At 33.0% G+C, this 14,970-nt stretch overlaps 1 protein-coding gene across 4 annotated transcripts in view; it reads right to left on the bottom strand.

Moving 5' to 3' along the window:
• The window catches only part of NLGN4X (neuroligin 4 X-linked), a 153,369-nt gene that overhangs the window by 101,787 nt on the left and 36,612 nt on the right, over positions 1-14,970 (bottom strand). For all 4 annotated transcript variants that reach the window (XM_052705749.1, XM_052705754.1, XM_052705750.1 and 1 more), the window contains exon 3: positions 6,790-7,611. In XM_052705749.1, the coding sequence (XP_052561709.1) occupies positions 6,790-7,261 (472 nt within the window). In that variant the 5' untranslated portion in view covers positions 7,262-7,611. The remainder of the gene's footprint in view (positions 1-6,789; positions 7,612-14,970) is intronic.

The raw sequence follows: 14,970 nt of genomic DNA, 5'->3' as shown, positions 1-14,970 counted from the left end.
AAAATCTAAAGAAAAAGATACAAATGACTTTCAAAAATTGAGCAGATTTATGCAAAACAAACAAACAAACAAAAAAAAAACCCTGAAGACTAATAACATCAGAAAGCCTTAATTTTTCTAGTGCATTCTATGGGCAGAATGAAATCAAAGCTAATTGAAATAGTATGATCTAGAAGCTACTAAAATCAGAGTATCTTTAATGCAATTAACTAACAAGACATCTGCTGGGACCCACTAGAACAGAGAGCCTCAGTTTTAGACGGTGTCAGGTCGATTTGTGTTTTGAAAGAAAGCAAGAAGATGCAAAGTGAGAAGCAGCAGCATGTATAGGAGTGTTTTGAAGGAATGTAGAGGAAAATGTGTTTTGTTTGTTTGTTTGTTTTTTAAAAGAAACGAGGAAAGAACCATCCTGCAGAGACTAGTGAGAGTAAATGGACAAGAATGAAGTAAAATTGCAAGTCTGATCTCTCATGACCCACATGACTGAAGTCTGTTTCTTTTGCGTCACTGTGCCAAATGGCACAGCCTCTGCAACTACAAAGATACTGTATTTTGTCTAAAATGATAACATCAACTTGTCTTTGTGAAAAAAACATTAATTTGTATAATTTTAAGAACACTCCCTCTATTCTAGCAGGTTTGTCAGTACAAAGTAGTGATGATACTCTAGGAAACTGTGCCAAAAGTCCTGTTCAGATTAGATAACACCGTGCTAAATACCGAGATTTCGCTCTAGGTTTTGTTGCCATATCAGTTCCTGAAAAGGCCATTTGGGTACAATCCTGTAAAGTGCCTGTGGAATGGGCAACTCTTGGAGGGAAGAACAGCATTCTGAAATCAACAACTAAATCTGAGTTTAGCTCTAAGGATTTAAGAACTTTATTTCATCTAGATTAGAGTCCTGTTCTTCAGTGTCAGAAGGTATTTGCGACTGTTAAAAGCAAGAATGTAAAATAAAGGCCTGGATTACCCACAGATTTATCCTAGTAGGCAGAGGGTAGTGAGACATATGCCTTCTTCTTTCTCACAGATGCTGCAATATTTCTGGATTAGGAGGAGGGGACATATTGGACCCTAACATTGAAACAATTGGCTTGAGGTGCTTTGACACAACAGGGACTTTATCTTTTACTATGGTGAGCTATTTTCTCTCTGCTGTTAAAGTTTGTATTTCTATTTAGCTGGGATTATACATAGTGATTCCGGCAATATGATTTCATATTGTAACTTTTATCTGTCATTAATCCCTCTCACTTCCGATAGCTATATAAGTATTTTACAAAAGAATATGTCTTTTTCCTTACAATGTTTAGCGTATCTCAAACAATTTCTGAGTAACAGGGCAATTTTAATACTCAATATGTATCTTTCAAAAGAAGGCAAAGAACTGACTGAAGGGCAGAATTTAAAAATAAACCAATATTGACAGAATGTGGCAATCTTGAAACTGAGAATAAATTGTTGTTATATTGTGTTTTGGTAGAAAAACATTATTTGTAATCTGGAAGTGTTCAAACATTATCATTTGTTCAAGAAAACACCTCCTACATATGCTTTTTTAAATATTTAATCTCCTATGCTTTAAACTGAACCCAGAACAGACAACAGAGGTAAAACTGTACCTATCTATAGTTCTTATAGAACTAATAGAAAGTTCTAAAATTATAGGCATGTAAACTGTAGACACCAGATTCTGGATTTCTTCAAAAGATTTACATAAAATCTAAATTTAATTTCTTAAGTAGCTACTCATTTATGAAATACATGGAAAAAAACACAAAAAGACTAAATTTTTTATATTATATGATAAACACCAAATAAATATTTACTGAAACTGGGAACTACATACATCCTAGGAAGGTAAAGATTACAGAAATTCAAGCGTATTTGGAAAATAAATGTTGCTAAATTTGCTATTATCACCTACTAATAAATCAACAAAGATAATATGTATTAAATGTTATATTACTATTTTTACTCATGGATTCTTATTCCTCATAATAATAAAGAAGCTACTGAGTAGTTGGCTTTTTTATTTTGTACCATCATATAGTTGTCAAAATTAGACTCATCTTGTTTCTTTTTACTATCTTTATCTTTCTCTTTCCCTCCTCCCAGTAAGGAAGTCAATTTTACGAACAGATTTTTATCAATTTAATTTTATCAGTATGATTTTCGTAAAATACTTTTTCCAAACTAAACAGATGATGCAATTAAACTGAAATGATGTAGAGAAGGCTGCAAATACTCAGCTATATATGAAGCAGACAAAGTGGCACAGCATGCAAACTAGAAAATCCACCAAACACATCTCTTCTTTAACTGTTTTGTTCAAGTTTCTTTATTACTTAGTGGACTAGAAACAGAAAATAAAGTTGTAAGTGCCCTTCCTTCACACTACTGCTCAGAGGATAAATACTGTTGACCCACACTAAACATACCATTAATCCCCAGACAATTTTCTCAATGTCCTAGTCTAATAGAAAAATTACACCTTATTCATTCAGCCTTAATATGTATCATTGCCTACCCCCTTTTGTTGTCACTTCAGCTGTTTATAGGGATGTAAATGAAATAGAAGATCACAGAGTATTTTTAATGAGTAGACCTCAGAAGATATTAAATACTTAATTAATTAATTCCTAATAGATATATGGTGGTTTACCAGTTAATCACTGTGTAAAATGCACCCTCTTCCTATACATCAAAGTAAATACATTTACTATTGATCATGTATAGAAAACAAAAAATATATATTTTAAATTTTCTGTTTTCATCTGAAGAGAGTAGGTTTTAAAGAACAACAGCAACAAAAAAAAAAGTATGTTTTTTTTTTTATCTTGACATTAATACAAGTCTTAATTTTTGCATGAAAGAAATCCAAATTAAAGGTATTTTCTATTTACTTTTTCCTATATTTTTTTTCCAGTTATGATAGGAGTTAGCAATCTCCTTCAGCATCCACAGATTCAAATGATAAAGGCCAGGGATTAAGCACAGCCGATTAACAGTCTGTGTCCTCTTCAATCTAGCATTTCCACTGTAGATAAACCCATATTCAGACTGAAGTTATAATAAACAGACTGTCCTCAATATCATTTCCCTAGATGACCTCCTCTAAACTGACATTCAAGTATTCTTGTGGAAAATTACTGTTGATCATAACTGAAAAAGTAGAGAATACAACATACATCCCCACAGAAGTGATATTATTTATTCAGATGACCTAGCTAAATGTTTGGACAATTATATGGATAGAATAATAATTTTACTGTAAGTTATTTTGTTTCAGTTCTGAGCAATTTCTTATGATTATAGATTTGACAAAGGACTTCATTTTTTAATGTCTATTGCTTATAATTATCTTTAAAATAACTGCATTTTAATTTATACTTATTATTAGCAAATAAATGTATCTTGTTAGATTACAACAGTACAAATTCTTTCCACACAGGAAAATAAACATTGAAATTCTTAGAATATACTGGAATATAAGCGTTATGCTACAGAAAATGTCAGCATAACCAATTTGCCCAGTGAACAACTGTGACAAAATGAAGTACTATATGGTCAGTGCTGACAGAGTAGCCTGTTATATACATGTTTTGATTTCTGCTGCAAATTATGTTTTTGCCTAAAATTAAATATATATATATATATAATCTAAAAACAAAGACTCTCAAAGACTTTTGTTTTGTTTTCAGTCACATTTTTATACGGAAATTCTGACATAATATTCAGATACTGACATTTGACCTCCAGAATCTCGTGGGTAAAACAAACAAACAAACAAACAAACAAATAAATAAAAAGCAATTACTGATAAAGACATAGAATGCTTAGTGGACATTTAAATTTCTTTACCTAGATGCTCCAGGTATTTTAAGAATCTATGGAATTTTGTATCAGTGTGTTTCTTTAATCTGGATCATTAATATTTGAAACAATTTAATTAAAAAAAAATAATAATAAACTTATCTACACAGTTAAAGGGACTGGATTCAACTCCTGTTTCCTCTAGTTTATATTGGCGGAATTCCAGTGAAGCAATTCTGAAATCAGATGAATGAATGAGTGCATTTATTCATCAATTCTCATTCAGAGCACGTGATTAAAATTTGGTTCCCTTTGACAGCTCAAACAATAAGAAACAGGCTATGCTATACAGTGGCAAACAAAAAACAAAAACAAGCAAATGCTTTTATTAGTAATTTAATAGAACTGCTTTGAAGTAAACACTGCATGTGACCACAATTCATCCATTAGAGCTGAGCATCAATTCTTTTTACTGAAGCTTTTTTTTTTTTTTTAAGACAATGAAACAATTCAGATTAAGTTTAATAGCCAGAACAATACTTTCATATGGATGTATGGATGATTACATGCACCTTTTCTTGTAGATGCAAGACTGCTTCAAAACTCTGTAATAAATCTGTAGTTGAGAAAGAGCTCAAAAAATGAATTTAACTCACTTACTTTGAGATCTCACTTCAAAAATTAACTTTGTGGTCTATGCCTGTAAGAACTTATCTCAACCAACTAAAACCCACAGAATAATGTGTTTAATCAGACTGTATGGACTACAGCTTAAGGCTACTTATGTTTAGCGTGAGTTGGAGACACACTAACTTGTATGTTATGATTTGTAGTTCAGTTCTTCTTAATCATCTTTGTGAGCAGAAGGTTGCATATTTTCCACACCAAAAGAGTTTCAGTGAATTATATTTAACTAGGGATAAGATTTACAACTTGCAATTAAAACATCATGTATTCCATATATTCATTTTTAAGTATCTTGTTCTCAGTATTAGCCTGTTAAATATGCTTGTCATATTGCACAGGAACAATCTGGCCTTCAGCTCATCACTGACACCAAATCTAATCTGTCATTGCTCAGTTATATTTTCTTTTTTCCTTTTTTTTTTTTTTTTTTTGAGAAGTTATATAAAGGAAAATTGATTACCTTTACATGCTATTTTTTTAAAAAATGGGGAGGAGGGGCTAAGTGGACATAAAGTTGTAAAAGCATACAATTACATTTATCAGTCCTTTTTATTTACAAGCTAATAGGAAACCTCATTTACTATTACACACAACACAAGGAATTTTATAGGCTGTTTGTTGTTCAACACACAGTATTTTATTATTCTTCCCCTAGAAATTTGCATAGGTTTTTCAATTTCTAATTTTCTGTCTTCCTTAATTATTGGGAGAAATTTCTTACTACTGCACTGGACAAACATGTGATTTTATTTACACTGGATTTTAAAATGATACTGTGTCAGCTGAGCTGATATTCCTTCAGTAAGAACAAATAAAATATTAATCGGAAATATTTTCTTAGAACAAATCATCACAGTAACCCACTAAAGGCTGCAGGACAAAATCCAAAATATAAAGAGACTTCGTTGTGACCCGTCTTTGGAAATGCCCAAAGAGTGAAATGAAACTCTAATGGTGAAAGAACTTGAAAGAGTGTCTCTTTCAAGTATTTATGTATACTCGTGTACACACCCACACCCGCATGCACACAGAGCTCCATACCACACATTTCCTCTCTGAGAACTTTCATTTAAGCAGCTTCACAGTATTGTAGCAGAGCTTACAGTATTCCCAAACTTTTCCCATTTATTTTAGATTCCAAGTTTTTTTTCATCAGCTTCTGAGAACAAGAAAAGAAGGTGGTACACTTATTGCTGGCAAACTGCTTGAAAATTCTGAGCAAAGAAGCCCATCAAGGCAGAAGGATGAAAATAAAGTACAGAATTTGCATATTTAGAGTATGGTTACTGACAAATAACAATGCATTCGTTATGCAAATCAAACCCTCAGCTAAAGTGAGTGGATTTGCATATCTGTGAGAAATCTGCCATGTTGCACATCAGTAACTTCATTTTAAGTGGCTGAAAGAACTAGCTCTTAGCAGAATATTAAATATAACTGCCAATAGATTTTGTTTTTATTTTAGTTGTGATATAGAATAAACGTTAATCATTAGAGGCCTGATGAAAGATGATACTGGTTTTTTTGTTTTTGCTTTTTTTTTTTTTTGTAAGAAGCAGTACCATTCGGATGCTAAAACACTGCAATTTTTAAGACTGAGATCATGAAAACATTCAAAGACTGTGCGTTGCTATTTGTGTTCATCTTTTAGTGGATGAAGGTGATTTAAAGTAACCCTCTTGAGTGAGAAATGCAGAAAACATGTAAGTTTAAGGCTGTTCAGTTCTGTGTAATAAAACTGTGCTTACTTAGTTTTACATTTAATGAGTGAAGAAAAATACGTTGGATTGAAAAATTTCACAGGTGAAAATCCTAGGCTGAAATAATACAAAATTTTCTATCATCTACTAAAATAATGAAGAGTTAACTGTAGGCATATTGATACTAAAATAAAACTAAGGGGAAAAAAAAGGGAATGTTCTGTTTTAAAATGAGTATACTACAGCATTTTTATCATTCATGCAATGAAAAACAAAATGTTACTTCTGACTAATGTTTATTTTCCCTTTCTTCTCTTGTGAATGACGATTAGCTCTAGTTAGGATGTAAGCTTACACACCCTGTCCACTATCTGTAGATGAAATTGTGATGTTACACAGATTGATCAAAGTGAATTCATGCAAACTTGTTCAATCTACAAATTATTCCTTTTGATGAGTATTCAAAGACACGATCCATTTCCACAGATAAAAATGGAAGAAACTGCTCAAGATGCTTTAAAGATCTTGCTACTTATCCCATGCAGAACTGGTAAGTGAGCTACAGCACCATCCTTAGAGTACTTACCATCTTCTGTGGGCACATAGATATTCAAATACAGGCAGTCTTCATTTTGATCTTGAACATATGTCACCACAGTATCCAGATTGGCTGTAAACCAGACTGGCAGCATGTCGTTGAGCAATGACCTCTCATCCAGGTACTGTGGGCAGACAGCAGCAAATTGTGTGGCGTTACGGACACCTGTCCAAGATGATGGTGGCTCTGGGGGCTGAAATCGCCTTTCCCCAGTTGGAGGAGAGGCATAAGGAACACCCAGATACTGTTCCACTGGACCAAGGATTTCATTGGGTAAAGGTGTTCTTAAACCACGTATTTTGCCATAATTTGTGGTAACCACTGGGTATTGTGCTTGGCCATCAATAAGAGTAAATCTTATAGCTAGTGCAGTTATCCATAGGAGGAAGTTGGAATTCAGCATGACACACACTGGAGTGAAGATCAAAGGCAGCCATAGGAGTCCCATTGGTTTCGACATTATTTAAATCAACATCAGCAGGACTCTTATTTTTCCCACGAGCAGTAGAAAAATGAGTCAAATAAAATGAAAATTATTAACAAAATAATAAACTATTCAAAAATAGCATAACCTTTCTCAGGCAGCGAAAAACCAAAATCTGATGTGTGACTTAGTTGATTGGCTATAGACAAATTCCAGAGTCAAAAGAAACCAGGGAGTGTTTGTCCCCAAGGCCCATCCCAGTCTTGAGTGTCGTCTTAATCCTGACAATGCACAGCACGTTCCAGCCAATAGAGTGAGAAAAGTACCACGGTTACTCCACTTCCCCAGCAAAATGACTCCCTCCAGTGAAGTCCAGTCCACTCAGCCTGTAGTCAAGAGAAAGCAAACAATTAAAATCAACAGATAAGTTAATACTGATGTACATCTATACAAAAGGAACAAATAAATTCATACTATACTATCCTACCAAAACCAATACATCTTTCATGAACTCTAGCCACTATGCTTGGCTATGTGTTTCTGAAAATACGTAAGGTAAGAAAACTGAAAATAGAAGGCATGAATTTGTGCAGGGCTAGAAAACAAACCAAACACTTTGGTTATGTATGTTTTCACACCCAATTCTACATTTAAGTGCCAGTTCCAGGGTATTTTCTGCCCTAAATAAAAGCATCTCCTTTTTAATCAGATTGGCAGTAAAATAGCAGACGCTCATTAGATGTTTTGGTGCACTGAATAATCTCTTTGTTATGACATGACTTCCATGTGGTATCTTTCGCAAGTATGCATAATGTGTAACCCAACTTACCTCCATGTAATTCAGACATTCTAATGAACGTAACAGAATTACCTTAATTCAAAGAAAATGTGACAATACCATTAATTAAAATTACATAATAAATATTGGTTTTCACATCTGCTTTATTTATTTTATATCTGACAAAACTGAACGCTAGCAACTGAAAAAAGTGTGATACAATCTCTCAGAAATCAGATCTTGACCTACACACTTATAGCTGTGTAAGTTTACTATGCTCCCTTATCTTTAGACAGAAGGAAACGTATAAATTAATTCTGATATTTTTCAATGAAATATGTCACATACCTTTGTGCTAACCATTGCAAGGGGTGCAAGTTACATGTAAACTACACTTACATTCTTCTCTCTATGCAAATAAATTGAGTTCCTTTTAATCAATTTTTCTACTCAAAAACAGACAATTTCACACTTTGAAAAATCCTTATTACAAGAATCTAGTACTTTACATTTAATGGGATGAATACAAAATAAAAGATAAATCATTTATATATTTGGAAAATCGGGTTCTGTACCAAGACTCTGTGTCATGAAGATATAAAATCACCTTTCAAAAGCAGAAAAATCCAACGTCAGTAGTTAAAACAGTGATTTCAAATTATAAACAAACAAACAAGAGATATCTAAGAATTATCTATGTTGACACTTTAGGACAAAGATAGGCATCTGAAAAAAAAAAAAAAATCGTTCTTTTAAAACCCGCCATTATTCTTTAATGACTGTTTCAGATTTTATATCATAAAATACTTATGAAATACCTGAACACCAGAGTCCTCCTCAAACACTGCCTTCCTGTCCTATTTCTGCTACTGCTAACAGCATGGTAACTTTCTTTTCAAATGAAATATTGTATTTTCCATATTAATTACTCTATGGAAGAGAAGTAAATATCATTTCTGGGTCTACCTCTGGACTGGAAAAAAGTCTAACTGGATAATAGAAAATTAGGCAACTTAGACATATGTTTGGAATAAATTGAAAAAACAATTTTTAGACAAATTAAGGGAAGTGAATTTCATTTCTTCCATGATTTTTTTACATCTTCAAGAATTTAGAAAAATGCATGCAGACTTGCTTGTAAAAGCAGCTCCTAGTTGGAAGCATCACCCACTCAAACAATCCAAACTAAAATGTTCAGTTCAACATGGCAACTTTTAGCAACTTGACACACACAGAGAAGTCAAAGATCTGAACCTGTATCCATTCATACACAACAGTTTTATTTGAAAAGCAATGCGTTTTGATGCTGATAGAATACTTATGGCCTTTGAAGAAAATGCACTTGTATAATCTCTAAAAACATTGCTTGAGTTTGATCATAAATCTGTTCCACAAGCAATGCTGAGAGATGCTTAAATAATCTATGATTCTGGCCTTCAGGTTTAAACTGATGGTTACCAGGATGAGCAGTTAGTACCTTTCCACAATGAGAAGATTAATATTATAGCAGCTCTAAACTAAATCTGTAACCATTGGGGAACTATGACATTCAGCTTAAAAGTTCTCTTTGCTCCAAGGTCAAACATCAGATTATAAAGTGATTGCAAGTTATTGTGATCTGCTTGTGCAGGTTGTGAACAGTAAGAAAAAAAACCAAACAGATAATAAAATCAAATAAATGCCACCAACAGCAAACACAAATCTAAATGATAGATATGAACACAGGAGATGGAGAACTGCACAGATTTCCTGGAATTTCTCAGGTTTTATCTAAACTAACCATATGTTAAACATGTACCTCAATTTTCTTTCTTTGATCATTTCTATGTCCCTCACTTTTAAACAATTTCTGAACGCTCTATCGCGTTTTGCCAGTGAGAGTAGATTTCAGCAATATATTTATTATATCAATTGCCTAGAACCTGGAAAATATTATAAATATTCATCTAAGTGAATTCAACTAAACAACATCGGAACGACATAACTACATTAATGGATCAACCAAGTTATATGTTGCTGTTATTTCTGTGGTATTAAACTGCTGTTCAACCACAGCAGTTCAGTGGGTAATAGGGGTGGAGAAGCTTTTAATGATTTCTCTTTTACGTTACATGCTAATACATTCCCCGTTAACTCATTCTCTTGAAGATTTAAACATTAAAAGTTAAATGAAAGTAAGATATCAGTGCTACAAGTTAAAGAACTATGATGCAGCATTTTTTAGAGTAAAAAAAAACAAAACAGCTGTATAAAATCATAATGTATCTTGAAGTTGGTCTTAGATTTATGGTTAGCAATAAGGACAAAAGTAGATAATTCACATGCTTTTAAAAATAGAATTAAAACCTGAAAAACAATACAGTGTATGTGTAAAAACATTAAAACAGTTTTATTTTTTTCAAAGTACGTGCTACATTCAGTTTTCTCTTTTTTTCTCCAGAAAGCCTCTAAGATATCATTACTATTTTTAAAAGAAAAGGAAAACACTTATAAAGCATTCTGAAAAAAAAAAAAAATAGGACTTTGGATGTTGCTACCCAAAGTTGTTGTTGAATAATCACAGATATGGCCTTTCCTTATTTTTTTCTTGTATTTAAAATTATAAAAAATCATTAGCCCCAGGAAGACAAAACTAACAGGAAATGTTCAGTTAACATAGTTGTACTTATGCCACTGATTAAAAACTATACTTATAGTAGCTATTACACATAGGAAAATGAAAAAAAAACAAAACCATATATATCCATGATTAGTCATTTCTCATAATTCTATCTGCTTCTTGAGATCAACTGATGGAGATCACAAATAAATGAGGTATCAATATTGGGAGTAGGAAAAAAAGCATAAACTGTTTCAACTCTTTAAATTACTAATTATCTTCACATTACAGGTGTGCTCTACTCAAATCAAGATTTGACCACTGCTTATATGAATTTAAGTTTCTTATGACTGAACTGATGCTGCCAGATTCAAATATCGTACACCAGAATTCAAATGAAGACATAAAACATATATGGTCATGAAAAAATATATATCAGCAATGAACTTTGATTGCAAAGTATTGTGACAGAGTACTTAGCCTTTATTTGGTAAGAAAGAGTTCAATGACTAAAATATGACCACAGACATTGATTACAGTATTTATTTTTTTGACTGTCTTTGTCTAGTCATGGCTGCAGAATGAAAGAAAACACAACTCCTCATGCATGTGTCAAAAGGAAACATACAAAAATATCATCACTGCAATTTAGCATGGTTGCTGACTTAATTACAGGCTCTTACTACCGATATGACCTTGTAAAAGAAATATCACACCTTCTAGATCTATTCTTATTTCTTTTCTGAACTTCCATTTTTTGATATTAAAATTTATTACTCCAAAAGAAAAGCTTATGATCTGAAAAAGAATGATCAGCTCTGAATTTCTGTAAGGCAAAATCTCATGTAGAGTAAAATTTGTTATATCTGGAGTAAAAGAGATGCATACAAAAAAAAAATTAAATCATTACATTATGCGTTTTTTAGATTTGCAGAATAGACTTTTATAATTCAAATAACCCTTTACAAATATCAAAGTTCATCACCTATTACCACTGCAAGACACACAAAAGCATGTTCCTAAAATGCAATAAGTATAAACTCTCTTTTTAAAGAATGCGCAAATGATGAAAAAAGGAAAATTCTTAATATCTCATTTTTGTCTACAAATCAGTCAGGAAAACTCACAGATCTCATCCCTCTCTCGTCTTCTCTATTTAGCCTGTATGTGTCCTTCTCAAGGATGTACGAAACTAAAATCCTTGCTGGAACTCAATGAGAAGGTGACTGAGGGACTGATTGTTATGCAATTTGATCTCTAGAGACTGTTTAATGATTAGAATTTGATATCTGTCTGTTGGCATTTCAGTCCAAGCAGAAGAAACATTACAAGCATTACAGTAGCCAAAAACATGGTGAGAAAAGCAATTCAAATCACCTGGGCATATAACTTTTCCTCACCCAAACATGGCAGAAAAACACTGCTCTATTGTACACATTCATAGAATTGAATTATGGATGAGACATTATATTTTCATTGCATTACCGAGTTCAGTTACTAGGTGGTGATACTGTTTTCATTTATATGATAATGGCACAATTATGCACTCATTCTGGAAATGGGATAGCTGAGTGAGTACTCTTATTAACCTGAAGAAGTCTAAGCCCACACCTCCAATCTTTCATGTTATAAACATTAGTTTCGAAATAAGTCTGGGATAATTGTGGCAGCTAAGTATAACATTTTCAGCTTTAAACTGAAAGACATGGCTTGCAACTCTCACCTTTGAACTACAAGAAAACTATGATTTTGCCAACTCATAAAACAGAAACTCTTCCAGATAAGTAATCTCACTTCCAAGGAAGACTTAATACAGTGAGTAGTAGAATCACTGCATGTAATACAAATTGAGACTAGGGATTATCTTTACAATGATATCACATCATTAAGTCTTCTCTCACTTACTTTTCCCCTTAAGCTTTCTCTCTTTGCTAGAAAGTGGACAATTTCACTAGCAGAAGAGAAGAATATCCTCCAGGTACTGCTCCTGTGCTTTTTTCTCACTTAGTTGCCTTTATCCCAGTAAGTGCTGGGTCAAAACTGTTACACTTAAGAAGAGAGACAGCTTGCCTCAGTAGTGAATGTCTCCACCAAGTTTTATGTAGGACAGGGTCACCAGAAAGCTAGATCTTAGGAGTCCAGTGCAAGACAATCATTCCTACTATTCCTATGCCATCTGTTGCTCTCCAACAAACACTGAGCTCAAGAATCCACCCATAAGAGTCTGTTATACATTGTGCTTAATGGCCTATGCTTGCTGAATACACAATGAAATGTGATCTTCTCATTAGCTGACTTAAGAACTTACAGTTGGGATTTCTGTTCTGTAATTTGAACCTCTAAATGCAAAGCAGGATATACCATACAGAAATCTTGTTACAGTTGCAGACCTTAGCCTATTCTCAGGCTACTGCTGTAGGTGTAAGCAATAAACTAAATGGGGCTAGAGCACTGCCCTGCCACAGCATTCACTCTGTATTGTTAGCAATCTTCCAGGCACAGTACTTATTACCTTTCTGACAGTTTCAAGGGCATAAAGAATAGAACAGGATTTTCAGAACTTTAACATATTTATTACTTTGTAGTGTGTAGAACTGGTACCAGAGTAGAAAAGGAAAGCCAACAATGAATGCAAAAATTGTTATTTCTTCTTGTTCACCCTGCCACTCCCATCATTGGAAAGTTTCCAGCTTCACCTGGAACAATGAGAAAATACCTCCTTTATACTAAGCTCATCAGCAAAGTTCATGTGCTTCTCATTCAGGTGGAGAAAAGTTAGATACTCTGTCAAAATCAAAAGCATACACTTCAGACAGCAACCCCTCCTATTGTAATTTATTTAACATTAAAAATGGGTTGAAATCAGCCACAGTAGAAACATCCTGAAAGTTACGTTTAAGAAATTCAAATACAGCTGAAATACAGAGTGATGATTTCTTCTCACTTTTTACCAAGACATAGCCATAACACAGAATGTTGAGAAAAGCTGTAATTTTCCTATCAGTTTCATATGGGAACCAATTTCTGATGACTAAAATCAGGAAGAGGATATTCTGCTCTGAATTTCTAATAATTTTCATCTGTTCTCTGACTAGTTCCATATCACTAAAAATGATGTCACATCCACTGATAAGAAGAAATTCAGTATGGAGAACTTAGACTAAAGGTATTTTCTCTCATAATCTTCTATTCTTTTTATCATCCAAAACCAAATCATCCTCCCAAAAGCTGACTGTGTGCTTTTTAAACAGAAAAGAGACATAACAAACAAACAAACAACCTACTGCATAGTATCCTCCTTGAAGTAAAGTCAAATTTCAGTGAACAAGGTTATACATTCATTTTCATCACCTACATTTAATGTTGGTCTTTACTAACATAAAACTGATAGGTTTGAGGAAAAATATACATTAAAAATGTATTATTATTATGCTTCTATCTCTCAACTAGACATAAAACAACTCTTTTTTGTTTCCTGTGACCTTTTCATATAGTTAGTAATATCTATGAATGATTTTCTAAAGGACCCATGCAATACTGTTATTATCATACTTTTTAACACACTCAACCTGTTTCCACAGGAAAGCAAAACTAAATGATTACTGCAAACAGAGAGATTAATCATATGACTTGTCATAGATTTTTCTGACCATGAAAAACATGCAATATTTATAGTAACTGCACTGTAGTTTCATATTCTGTATAAAGTTCTGATCACAACTGAGAAAAGAGAACAGAAGATGAGAAAATACACCAGTACATTCTGTAATTAGGATAATTTTCTTGGCAATATGATTTCATGACAAAACATTATGCTACACTATCTTTCAAAGACTGGGCTTATTCTTGGTCTTTCATGCTTCTGAACGTGTCCTCTTAGCACAATGTCCTCTTCTCTTCAGGACATTCTCAGTCCCATGTCTAATCTTTGAATCAGAAAGTGAACAGCACTAGCTTGTTCTTTGCTCTAAGTCACAATTACATCCTCCAGATCTTTTCTTCTCTCATTTGTTCCTATCTTCTCTCTAATATTCTTTTTAACATATGTAATATATATAAAATATGAATACTCATCAATTTACTCATTGTATAACTGATTTTTAATTGCAAATTGAATCTTTTTTCTTTTTTTAAGTTTAATTATTTCTATATATTGGATGATACTGCAGAAACTATGGAATGAAAAACAACTTGCAGCTGTCAAGTTAACTAGGAAGATCTATTTTTCCTCCCCTTAGTCAAATGATTTAGGTCAGGACTGAAAAACATATCCTTTGTCACAAGGCAGGAGTTACAGCATCCTGTGTGCTACTATTATATCATCTTAAGAAATCCCACTAATAAGATATAATACCAACCAAAAATATC

The sequence above is a fragment of the Tympanuchus pallidicinctus genome, unplaced genomic scaffold (assembly GCF_026119805.1).
Source record: "Tympanuchus pallidicinctus isolate F22 unplaced genomic scaffold, pur_lepc_1.0 scaffold6, whole genome shotgun sequence".
In the NCBI taxonomy this organism is placed as follows: Eukaryota; Metazoa; Chordata; class Aves; order Galliformes; family Phasianidae; genus Tympanuchus; species Tympanuchus pallidicinctus.
The sequence above is the reverse complement of the archived record's forward strand: the minus strand, read 5'-3'. Positions and strand labels throughout refer to the sequence as shown.